Below are 13,336 nucleotides of genomic sequence, written 5' to 3' on the forward strand. Positions count from 1 at the left end.
TGATTTTTTCCCACTTTAAAAAATTCTAAATTTAACAAAAATAAAATAAAAAGAACATTTCCCATATACTATTGATCCAAAGGAGGAGAATTATAAATAAAATTCTACATTTTTTTTTAGAATATATGTAACAAATCCATTGGGTTAATTGTTAAAGATGTTCTTCTCATCTATAATTCATTCTTCTGGCCTTCCTTCAGTTATATTCTCATTAAAAAAAAATCCATCTTCTGTTCCCTAAATTTTCCTCCTCACCCCAAATTAAAAAGAAAAGAAAAATTCTTGTCATAAATATGCATAATCCAAAAAAAAAAAAAAAAACACCCCTACATTAGCCATGTCCAAATATGAATGTCACATTCTGCATCTTGATACACAAACTCTACAGCAAGAATCAGGTCTATTAACTTCTTATCTCAAATGAGCCTATCTACCTGGTTTGACCTACAATCTGTTCTATTGTTGAGGAGTTTTTCAATCATATATGATTCTTTCTCTTGGCAAAGATACTAAAGTAGTTTTCCATTTCTTTCTCCAACTCATTTAACAGATGAGGGATAAGTGGCTTTCCCAAAGTCACCCAGCTAATAAGTGTCTGAGGCCAGATTTGAACTCATAAGGATGAGTCTTCCTGACTCTACCTACTATAGTGTCACCTAGCTGCCTTTATCTTTAATGAATCCAAAGAGCTTACACTCTGTGACCTTTCCAACCAATGGAAGGATATCTAGTCATTGTCATGATAAAAATAGCCACAATTCCTAGCCTGAATGGACAGAGGATGGAGTACATGCCTGAAGGAATGTATGTAAAGAGAGGTGTTTTTTTGAGCAGTCATACCCAAGTGAAAAAATAAAAGGCATCAACTAAAATCACCCTATTGAATATTTATAAATACTGAGTCTCTTGCTCCTCCTCAATGTCAACCCTACACAAAACAAGAAACCTAGTTAAGACTCTTTAGTAATTAAATTAAAGCCAACTAAAGGAAAAAAATACAAGTGGTCTCCTGCCCCTGAATGTTAATCTTTGTCAGTCTCAAACAAGAAGGCCTCTAAAGATCATCTTTCCAACCATTATTCCTCTTTTTCAACTAGGGTGTGGGCCTTTGGAATTGTTTATCCTTTGTAATCACCTTTGGCTAATTTTTTACAAGCTGAGACTAAATATAGTTACCAACTAAATATAAATGACCACAGTAACTAATGATCCTGAAAAGGTGCAAAATGTGTGGTTCATGTTTTCCTTTGATTTACACCCCAAGAGAGAAACGACTGGTCCTGATTTATATCTGGAATCTTTGGAAAATACAACTGAACAAGCCAAGCTGGTGGTTTTCTAATCACATACCACAAAGCTTGGGCTAGTTTGATAAACAAAGAGCTGACTTTGAGCTGCCTCTGATAGATAGTGACTGCATAATAAAGAACAATTACTTAAATCAATTCGTCTCTGGTAAAGTGGGGATTATCATATTAACAATAATAGTAATAATAGCAGCTGATGTCTATATTGTACTTATTACATGCCAGGCCCTGTGCTAAGAGCTTTACAATTATTATTTCATTTGTTCCTCACAATAATCCTTGGAGGTAGTTGCTACGATTATCCTCATTTTTACAGATGAGGAAATCAAGGCAAAGAGAGATTAAATGATTTGCCCAGGATCACACAGCTAATAAGCATCTTAGGCTGGATCTGAGTTCAGGTTTTTTTGACTCCAGACCCGGCATTCTATCCAATAATGCTCAGGAGTTGTTATGAGGAAAGCATTTAGAGAATACAAAATTGTTGCAGAAATGAGCATTATTATTACCCCTTATTATCTTATCAAAGGTCACTTTAATAATAATAACAATCCATCAAAATGTGAAATACTTTAAGGCTTGAAAGATGCTTTTCTCACAATGAATGAAATATAAGACAAAAAGGAGTTAAATAACTAGCCCTGGGTCAAATAGGCAGTAAACATTAGAGCCAAGTTGTAAGCCAGGGTATCCTTTTGATCAGTTGCCTGAGTCCAGGGCCTTTCAGTCTGATGCTCTAAAATTTGTTTAGAGAGTCATTATTTAAGGGAATTTGGAGCAATTTGGGGAAGAGGTCCAAAAATTCCACCCTTTACTCCATCAACTTGACTCCTCCCCTCAGCTCTTCAGTGTAATCAATGTCACCATCAGATTGACTGTTGTTTGTTCCTTCGATTAATTAGCCTGAGAACCCCATTAAATGAACACCCACAAAATTATGGGCTCCCTGATTTGGGAAGGACAGCAAGGGGCTAAAGCATGTCCACCAAAGGGTGATCAGGATGGCAAGAAGACAGAATACATCATTATTATCAAGTTCTTAAAGAGCTGATGCATGAAAGGGAGATGGTCCCAGAGAGCTGAAGTAGGAGTAATGATTAGAAGTTCATAAGATCATAAATTTAGACCTAAAAGAGATCTCAGAGAATTCATCAATTTTACACTTGGTAAGCTTTTGAAAAAGCAGAAAGATTAAGTGATTTGCCCCAAATCATACAGCTAGTAAGTATCTGAGGCAAAATTTGTACATTGGTTTTTCTGATTCCAAGTCTACTCTTCAATCCACCATAACAAGTTGTCTCTCAATTTTTTAAAATTTTTTTCCCCTCTTTTGGCCATCAAGTTAAGTGATTTGGCTAGGATTACACAGCCAGTAAGTGTTAAGTTTCTGAGGCCGAACTTGAACTTGGGTCTTCCTGACACTGAGCCATCTAGCTGCCCCCTGCCTCTCAAATTTCAGAGATAGATTTTGTCTGGGTGTAGAGTTGTCCAAGATGCAGCTAGATGGTACAGTGGATAGCATGTTGGGCCTGGAGTCAGAAATACTCATCTTTATGAGTTAAAATCTGTCCTCGGACATTTACAAGCTGGGTGACTCTGGACAAGTCATTTAAACCAGGCTTGCCTCAGTTTCTTCACCTGTAAAACAAACTAGAGAAGGAAATGGAAAAACACTCTGTATTTTTGCTAAGAAAAGTCCAAATGGGATTATGAAGAGTTGGACATGACTAAAAATGACCTGAACAACAACCACAAGAGCTACACAACAGTTGAATAAGTCACCTTAGAGGGAGTTCCCCTTCATTGGAGTTTTTCAAGAAGCTTAAGAGCTCTAACAGGGAAGATGGAGAAAAGATCACTTTTCAGGTACAAGTTGGCTTCTTGATTGACTTTTTGAATCCAAGTTTCTGGACTCTAAGCATTGTGTTCTTTCTACTTTAAAAAAAAAAAAATTTGCCTCAGTTTCATTATTTGTAAAATGGGAATAATCATAATACTTACTTCCCAGAATCATTATGAAGATCAAATGAGATAATAATTGTAAAGCTCTTAGTAGATGTAGACCGTTCCTGGCATATAAGAACTATATAAATGTTAGCTATAACTATTTCCTACAGATTACCTTTCCAATTTTTCCAGTATATTCTAAATTCTTGCTTTTCTAAAAGTTTATGAATCCTAGGGGGAAATCACTCAATTCTGTACTCTCAGAAGTACTTCAAATATGCAATCCTTCGATGGCTCTGTGCTCTCATTCATGTGGGTACTCCCTCCAACGGTGCAAGTCCCAACCCATCAGCAACTTCTCACAAGTTGCAACTCTTGTCTCCCTTGTCTCACAAAGATCATGCTGGGAACTTTCCTCTACATTTCTTAACCTTGTCCTTAACCAGTTCAGGGTAGGTTATATATCTATCATTCCCTGGTTCTTGGTGCATGACTGACTCATCTCTTTTCCAGCCATACATTTGATGTGATGCCATCCTTATGCTCTTTCCCTTGTGTAAATCTTAACATATATGTTACAGTTTATTCAGCCTCCAATATCCCTTTCTTATTGCCTCTTTGGATAACTAGGTGACATAATATATAGGGTGCTGGGCCTGAAGCCAGGAAGATCCGAATTCAAATCCATAAATCCTTACTAATTATGTAACTCTGGGCAAGGCATTTTACCTCTGTCTCAGTTTCCTAATATGTATATAAAATAAGTATACAAATTAAACATTTACTGATAATAAATCATAATTATGCACTCCCACATTCAGTTATGAGATCCCACATAGGATTATGACCCACAGTTTAAGAAGCTCTACTCTAGATAATAGTCATTATTTATCAAGTGGCTTTTTTCTGTTGAAAAGACTATAATGAAGGCTTGGGGGGAAAACCTTCTGGTCTTATTATTATCCCCCTCCCAAGAAGAAGGTTGAAAAAACATTAATGAAATACCAAATTAAATCTCCCTTTTTCATTGCTTATACATTTTTTGAAAATATCCTGCACTTGTATTGATGACATTGTTGATGAAAGTGAGATAAAGGAATAAATAGTCAGGCTCTTACAAATAATATTCTATAGTAGCCCACATCTTTACCATCATAGACTTGAGAATATAAAATTTCATGGTTCTTATTGTTAGTTGATTATTCAAAAAATATGATTTGTTAGCTATTAAAAAAAAAAAAACCCTTAAGTTTCTTCTCCAACTAGATGTCTCCTCAAACTACATAAGATTCTTTAAGAGATTTAACAGAAATAATTTGTTCAATGATTCTCTGGCATAAAACAAGGAAATGTATATCCCACTCCCAAAGGATTCATGGGAGAGAACCAATATAGAATCCAAATGTCAGGATTCCCTATGAATGCTGAGCTCCAAAAGATGCTTATGTTTGTGGATGAGATTGCATTGTTTGCATCAAGCCCTGGAATATTGCAGAGCCTATTGAAATGAGATTCATGATTCTCATAGGTGAAATAAAATAGTAATATTGATCTGTTTTCAGTGTTATTATAAATTACATATACATACACACACACACATGATTCCTAAGGATTTTTACCATTTATCACTTTGGGTTTGGAAACCATCAGCTATAACCTAACATATCCAATATAAATTCATAATAGAATAGCCTCTAATGGCAATCTCAGCACAATGGTGTGATTTACCCACCTACAGTGACTTGTACAGGTTCGTTGATCTGTGATCGTCTTTCTTCATTTTCTGAGGAGTCTTGGCTAGAACTCAAGTTGTGTCTTTTCTTAATGTGAGCTACCACAAAGAAACATAATCCAATGAGCACTATCAAAGGCCCCATTATCTGAAGAGACAGAAACCCACATGCTTGTGGCTCGGCACTGGAGGAGTTCGTGTCATTGAATGGCGGCTGGGACCATCCTGAGTTACATCCAGGGACCCAAATGCCCAGCACACTAATCAGCATCCCACTGGTTAAAAACAAGAATCCAAAGATGAGGAACTGGACAAATTGGCGACTTTCTCCACAAAGAAAGAAGCTGTCTGGGTCAATCTGGTTGCCTTGCAGCTGCCTCTCTCTGAGCTGAAGCTTTGCCCTGGAACGGGCCAATATGATTGCTCCAAGGCCAATCACAGCACATGAAGGCCCCACAATTTTCAGTACTGCACTGCAGTCAATAAGGGTTTCATACTGGCATGTTTGGAAACCAAAGATGGAAAGCAAGATTCCTGCACATAGCAAGATGACTCCAAACACAAAAAGGAAAAAAATTATTTTGCTGATGTGCCTTCCACTCACATCCCCACCAGGCTCAGGAGCAGTAGCAGGGGACATTATAGAAGTGCCCCTTCTCACTCTGCCAACGGAGTCCTGAATATCGCCAGCCCTTGGGAGCTCTGAAAATAAATAACAGAATTTAAGTGCACGTGTCTATCCAAACACTACATCCTTCCCTACTGTACTTTTCCCTCTTGCCAGAATGTCTCCAGTCCTTTCAGAACGGAAACCCTTCCTCTTTTTTAGTCTGGAACTTCACACAAGTGAACAACATCTGAAGGAATTTTAGAACAATGATTTGGCATATGAGTCAGAAAGCCTAACGCTCAGAAATTCCCAAGTGGGAGATTTTATGGAGATACTCAAAAAAAGAGGAAGTAGAATTTTAGTGGTAAGGAATAGAGGCTTTCTCAGTATCTTTCTATCTTTCCTTCTTCCTTCCAAAAACTGGGTGTGATTTTTCATATCAGAGGATCAGAGGTTTAGATGCTGAAAAGAATTGTCCTCAATGATATCCTCAGAAGGAATATGGTACAGTATAAAAAGTTCTGGTATTAGAATTAAAGGACCAGGATTCCAAGTCTTAACTTTGGTGTCCATCACCTATATGACTTTAGATTAGTCGGTTTAACTTAACTTCCTCCTGTATAAAATCAAAGATTTCTGAGGACCTTCCCACCTCTGACCTTTTGGGGGGTTATTCAATAACAATTAGTGTTCCTTAAATTCAAATTAAATCAAAACTATCCAAAATGATGGTCTTGCTCCAGCAATGTGGGCATGGCCTGAAATGTCATATTTATCATCTTGGACCCAGATAGCTTTTCTATTTGTGGAAACAGCCACCAGTTTTCTGGCACAAGCAGGGAAAGTCAAGGGCAGGTAGGTGAATCAGAACCAGCTTGGTTTAGACTGAAAGGAGCCTCTGCACTCCTATTTTTTGAGCCAAGCTGGCCATGCCTCAGCAAAAAGTAACTGAGATTCATTTTAAAATAAACAACAGATAGCAAAAGTCATGAGTTAAAGATACTACTCAGTTCAAGACTGGGAGCAGAAAAAAAATGCCAGAAAAATCTACTAGGAAAAAATGCTACTCCCCAAAAGCTACTCTTTGTCAACATTTTTTTTTAATGTAAAGGACAGATATTTTTGTGATAATATTAGTTAGTTTTTATATTGTTCTCTTAAAATTTGAAAAAGCACTTTAGATTTTATCTCATTTGATTTGGGATAATTTTGTCATAATCAACATAACAGCTAAAACTAACTAGTATTTATATATCTCTTTTAAGATTTATAAAGCATTATGGCATGTTATCACCTGTGCAAATTATTAGTGGCAGCTAAGTGGTATAATGGATTGATCACTGAACCTGGAATCCTGAGGGCTTGAGTTCAAATTTGATCTTAGGCACTTATTAATTATGTGACCTTGGATAAGTCCTTTGACTTCTGTGTGCCTCAGGTTCCCCATCTATAAAATGAGAATAATAGTAGCACTTCCCTCCCAGGGTTGTTGTGAGGATCAAATGAGATAATATTTGCAAAACTTTGTAAACTTTATCGTGCTACATGAATACCAGCTATTACTATTATTCTACTTCAGCTTTTTAAAGTTACTTTAAGATTGCAAACATTATTTATAGATAATTTAATTACTAGACAATTCTTAAAAGGGACTACTTTCAGATGACTTATTCTTTGTCATAAAATATATTCAAATGGATTCCAATTTTCAAACATTGTAAATCATTAGGATATTTAAAACTTCCTCAGAGGAGGGAAAAAGTTTTCTAAAGTTTTGACACATTCCAGATCTGTGATATTATGAAGTTAACTAAATAGATAATCATTAAAACCCAACTCAGACTGACATTGAAAACACAGTATTGTAAATTAATGGAAAAACAAATGGGCAGTACATTTCCAGGAAGAAACAGAGATGACACAAACTAGGAAGGATGATAGAAACTGGGGGGGAGGAGGGAAGCAGAGGGTAGTGGAAAGTACCCTGAGTTTAATGATGGAAATCTATTTTGTGCTATACTCAACTGTTATTTACTACTACTTTTCTGACTCTTAAGTAAAATTAGTAAGTCTCTTTTATAACAAGTAATACTCAAATTCATTTATATAACATTTAATAGCTCATATAGTGCTATGAATGGGGGAAGAAAACTGGCCTGGGAATTGACATCTAAGTTCTAGTCTAGGTTGTTCAACTGACTATTATATGACCAGAGGCAAATTATTTTTCTTCCTTGGGCCTCAGTGTCCTCATCTGTAAAATGGGAGCGGTCCAAGATAACCTATAAACTCCCTTCCAATTCTGAGAGTCTAGAATTTTTTTTTTCTTTTTTGGTATGGCAATTGGAATTAAGTGACTTGTCCAAGATCACACAGCTAGTAAGTGTTAAGTATCTGAGGCTGGATTTGAATTCAGGTCCTCCTGACTCCAGGGTCAGTATTCTATTGGCTGCCATTATAGCTGCACGATCTAGAATTGTCAAAATAGTTAATTCAGAATACATTTGTTAAAATTCCGATCTCAAAGGATAAAGGAGAATGTTCTGATTCATACTACATGGCCATGCAATTCAACTGAGGTACACATTTAAAAAAAAAAAAAAGCTGTACATTTTTAAAATTTTCTCAAAGCTACACAGAGAAGTACATCCAAGACCTTGTGTTTGGTGGTTGAGAGGACTAAATCCTCCACTAAACATTTTAAAGGAGTATTTCTTTTATTTTTCATACTCCCAACTTAGATGATCACTGCAATCTTGGAAACGAAGGTATGTGGGCAGGAAAAGGGGGATGATAGACAGAAATAAAGAGACAGAGACAATGACCAGAGATAGAAAAAGAGAGAGACAAAGAGGAAGAGAGGGGGAAGAGAGAAGGAAGGAAAGAAGGAAGGAAGGAAGGAAGGAAGGAAGGAAGGAAGGAAGGAAGGAAGGAAGGGAGGGAGGGAGAGAAAGAGAGAGAGAGAAGGAAGGAAGGAAGGAAGGAAGGAAGGAAGGAAGGAAGGAAAGAAGGAAGGAAGGAAGGAAGGAAGGAAGAAGGAAGGAAGGAAGAAAGGAAAGAAGGAAGGAAGGGAGGGAGGGAGGAAAGGAAGAAAGGAAGGAAGGAAGGAAGGAAGGAAGAAAAGAAAGAAAGAAAGAAAGAAAGAAAGAAAGAAAGAAAGAAAGAAAGAAAGAAAGAAAGAAAGAAAGAAAGAAAGAAAGAAAGAAAGAAAGAAAGAAAGAAAGAAAGAAAGAAAGAAAGAAAGAAAGAAAGAAAGAAAGAAAGAGGAAAAGAAAGAAAGAAAAGAAAGGAAGAAAAGAAAGAAAGAAAGACGAAGCGGGTTGTGGTCCCTTTAAGAAACTATATTTTCTATTGATCTCCGATTCCTTTCAAATTCCAAGCCCCTCCTAGTTAAGGCATATGCTCCCCAGATAAATTGTCTTCCCAGGATGCCAGAGCCTTCGATTCAATTACAAATCCTGGTCAAAAAGCATCCATTTGAATTCCAATAGGGCTTCTCCCAGCCCCCACTGGTTCTGATATGCTCTTTCTACTAATTCTCCTACTAAGTCCCTTTTAAAGGGGTTACCCAACTTCTTTCAAATCTAATTTAAAGTGTCTCCAAATGCCTGCAAACTCTTCCAGTTCCTCTTAATTCCAGAATCTTCTCTCGGATGATCATTTCCCTTTATCCTCTACGTAGCGCATTTGTACCTAACTTTTTTGTTTGTTTGCCTGTTGTCTATCCTATTTAGACAAGGAGCCTCATCGGGAACAGGGACTGCCTTTTGCCTTAAGAGCTAGACAATAGTGTTTATTTACAACGTGGGAGAGGCTTAATAAATATTTATTGATTATTTCTTATTTTGATGACCTTCGTTTTCTAAAAGTAGAACATAAAAAATGAATTCCTTAAGGGCCCAAAGCTAACCTCCTTCCAGTACTTCCCTCCCCCACTATTCCCGAAGGGCATCTCCTTAACAAAATTTAGTTTAGACCTAAAGATGTGAGATGAATATTGCCAAGTCTTAGCTATTAGTTAGTAAGCATTTATTAAGCACTTACTAAATGTCCGGTATTGTATTGTTTTACCAATATCCTCTCATTTGATCTTCACAATAAGCCAATGGAATAGGCTATTACTATTAAACCCCTTTTTGCAGCTGAAGAAGCTGAGTAGCTTGCCTAGAATTACACATCTTAGTAAGGATCTGTGTATGAATTTAAACAGATCTTCGACTCAGCTCTCTAACTACATTGAGGCACCCAGATGTCTCACACACGTACCTCCCGCCCCTCCAAAAGTGAACCCATCTCTGCCCTCAAGTCGAAATATTCCCGTTCAAAGATAAGGAAATGCTAGAAATTTATAGACAATAAATACAAAGTGATTAATCAGGAGTAATGTCTGAGAACAATCAGTAAAGGACCCTAATCAATGAGAAGCGATCATTTATCCTGCAGGAAACTAATTTATAGATTACAACCCCAGAGCAAATGTCCCAGTGTTTGGCGCCTTCAGTCTTCCCGCAACCACCACGTCAACAGCTCAGAACTATTTTTTATTCCCAAACTTTGCAGCCGTGAGGCAAGTTAAGCGAGCGAGTGAAATCCGACTGGCTCAGGCGAGTTTGGGCTCGGGCGAAAGGGGGTCCCCACACTCCCAGGGCAGGCTTGCCTGGCTGCTAGACCGCCGTGCTGCGCGAGTCCCTTACCTGAGCACACTGAGCCTGGGACCGGACTGCTCCACCCCGGGCGCTCACCAGCAGCCCAGGGAGCCACTTAGCCCAGCCGGTGTCCTCAGCTTCTTCCTCCTCGCGGCTCGGTCCAGCACTTCCCTTTCGGACAGGGCACAGCGGCACAGTGTGTTTATAAGCTTGCAGCCCTCTCGCCCGCCCCTTTAGCACCCCCTCTTCCTCGCCCGTGCCAATGCATCTAAAGCACAGAGCACCTGGACAGGCCGGAGAGAGAAAATGCAAGAGGCCGGTAACTGATGCTTTTATTTGCGAGAGAGGAAGAGGAGGAGATGGAGGTTTAGAAGGCTGAAGTAGGCAGGTGAAAGGCGGAGCGAGCTCAAACTGGCCACCGCCGGATGGTGTTAAGAAGGGAACAAGTCTCCGCAGAACCCTTGCCCCTTCCTCCGCCTGGGCGCCGAGGAGTTAGTCCAAAGGGACCCGAGACACTAAGAAGGAGGAAGAAGGGGACAATTGTGCTCTTGAAGTATGTAATCCAGAACCTTTCCGACCCGCCGTTTCTAAAGCACAGCTCAGAACCACGCCCAGCGACCTTGAATGGCCCTGGGGGCGGGGGCAGATCGCAAAATCCACAGCAGAGCCCCATCCCTGATCCGCCTTTAATGGTCTACTTTAGATTCCTCCGGTCCGGTCAGTTCGGAGCACAAGGACTGCTCTAGCTAGGAACGCGGCAAGCTTTGATCCTCTTTTCCCCTCCCCCAGGCTTCACCTCACCCCTGACCCTTCCCCTTTCCACTGGTGGCAATCATCTGGTGGGACTTGAATTGGGGCCCGAGAGGGGAGCAGCAATTAGGAGCAAAGTAAGGTTTCTCTCAGCCAGTCTGAGACTGTATTCCTCCTCCCGAGCCTTGATCTGTCTTTACTTCCCAGATTTCCCGACGCGCATTCCCCCTTCGCAAGGCTGATTTGGAAATGTGCCCGATGCGCTTTTCTCCTCAGCCTTCCTCCCGTGGCTTTAGGAACAGGTTGTCACCATTGTCGCCCACCCGTTTCGTCCTCCTCAAACCGGTTTGGAGTTCACCTAAGAAGACCTGATGGGAGCAGTGAAGCAGGGTACTTTCCTAGTGGAAGCATAAATTTGCCAAAAGAAATGGATTTGGGAACCGGAAAGTGGAAAGTGAAAAGCGGAGAGCGACACCCTCCGCCTCCAACCTCCTCCCCTCATCCTGCAAATCAACTAGCAACAATTTGGGATTAAAGTATTGAGATGCAGATTCCTGGCTCCGGGCTCTTCCAGCCAGCGGGCTGGAGTAAACTCCCCCTTCCTTAGAAATGGAGTTTCTATTAGCATTAGGGAAAAGTTTCATGCCTTAATTATTTAGGATTAAATTTCTTTACAGGAAGGCCCCCATTAGGTTTTGTGATATTTCATTCCTCCCTCTACTGTGATTCTTCTCTCTCTTCATTTCAACTGTTGAAACACCCCATTTAATATACATATCTATTTAATACATATTGTTAGGCCAAGAATTAAACTGTGATTTTTTTCTCCTGAGACAAGCTACTAGAAATAATGTGGGTATAGAGAATTTTAATCCTACTTCTGTCAGAAACTTATTCCGTATAACTGGAAGTTTATTCCTGTTACCAAAACAAAAATCAAGGTATGACAAGAAGGGCTGGCTTGGGCAGAGCAGAAGCACTCATGAAGGTGCCCTTGTGTGGGGGAAGGGTAGGGAGGGAGAGGAAGAGAAGAGGAAGGATTCTTCCTTCAAGCTTCAGTCAAATACTTTATCTTTAGAGATGTAGTCCTTTAGTTTACACACCATTTGAAAATGCAGGCCTGCCTGACATAGGTAATTCTATTTTCAGTCATTTAAATCATGTATATTTTTTCTAATAAATTTATTTTTAATATACATTGCTTTATGAACCATGTTGGGAGAGAAATATTAGAGCAAAAGGGAAAAACCACGGGAGAGATTAAAAAAAACCAAACAGAAAAAAAGTAATGAACATAACGTGTTGGTTTACATTCAGTCTCCTTAGTTCTTTTTCTGGATGCAGATGGCATTTTGTACCCAAAGTCTATTGGGATTTCTTTGGATCACTGAACCACTGAGAAAAACCCAGTCTTTCATAGTTGATTATCACACATTCTTGCTATTAGTGTGTACAAATGTAATGCTGGAGAAACTGAGCAAGACAGAGATTAGAGAATACTTAATAATTTATCAAATGGAGAGATATACTGTAACCAATGGATCCATGTTTGGTCCCAGGGCTGAATTATCGTCTCCAAGAATCCAGCAAAGAGTTCTCAATGACATATATACATGTGGCTCAGACGCAGAGAGTAAACTGAGTTAGGGGCGGAGTCAGGGTACTGGGAGGAGGAATGGGATTCTGACAGGGTGGGGTAAGCCTCTGGAGAGGGAATGACAATCAGGGGGAGGCACCCCAGACTTGGGGAGAGGCATCTTGATAAGACAATATCTAATATTCTAATAGCTTGGGATGGGGAGAGGCATTCTGATGTTCTATCAAGTATTCTAATAAAGAGGGAGGGGAGGTTTTGCAGAACTGAGAAGCAGGGAAAGAGGCAGGACTAGGTCAGGATAAATTAGGGAAACTGAGGACAATAAAAGAGAACTATGGCATAACACAATGTATTCCTGGTTCTGCTTGTTTAACTCAGCAACAGTTAATGTAAATCTTTCCAGACATTTCTAAAATCAGTTTGTTCATCATTTTTATAGAATAATAATATTCCATTATCTTCATATACTACAACTTGTTCAGCCATTCCCCAATTGATGGGCATCTACTAATTTTCCAATTCTTTGCCACAACAGAAAGAGCTGCTACAAACATTTTTGCATAGGGGGTCCTTTTCCCTCCTTTATGATTTCGTTGAGTTACAGACCCAGTAATGGCACTGCTGGGTTAAAAGGTATTCACAATTTTGTAGCCCTTTGAGCATAATGGTTCCAAATAGTCATGCATATTATTAAGGTGAGGTATGAATTAATCAAATTCCTTTCTTCTGTGGAAGCTAATAGATCAG

At 39.2% G+C, this 13,336-nt stretch overlaps 1 protein-coding gene across 1 annotated transcript in view; it reads right to left on the reverse strand.

Moving 5' to 3' along the window:
• The window catches only part of TMEM171 (transmembrane protein 171), a 28,349-nt gene extending 17,415 nt beyond the window's left edge, over positions 1 to 10,934 (reverse strand). The window contains exons 1-2 of the mRNA XM_051992351.1: positions 10,291 to 10,934; positions 4,987 to 5,688 (exon numbers count right to left, since the gene is read on the reverse strand). Coding sequence (XP_051848311.1) covers positions 4,987 to 5,626 — 640 coding nt within the window. The 5' untranslated portion in view covers positions 5,627 to 5,688; positions 10,291 to 10,934. The remainder of the gene's footprint in view (positions 1 to 4,986; positions 5,689 to 10,290) is intronic.
• Between the last annotated feature and the right edge of the window lie 2,402 nt (positions 10,935 to 13,336).

Source organism: Antechinus flavipes, chromosome 1, assembly GCF_016432865.1.
Source record: "Antechinus flavipes isolate AdamAnt ecotype Samford, QLD, Australia chromosome 1, AdamAnt_v2, whole genome shotgun sequence".
NCBI classification, from domain to species: domain Eukaryota; kingdom Metazoa; phylum Chordata; class Mammalia; order Dasyuromorphia; family Dasyuridae; genus Antechinus; species Antechinus flavipes.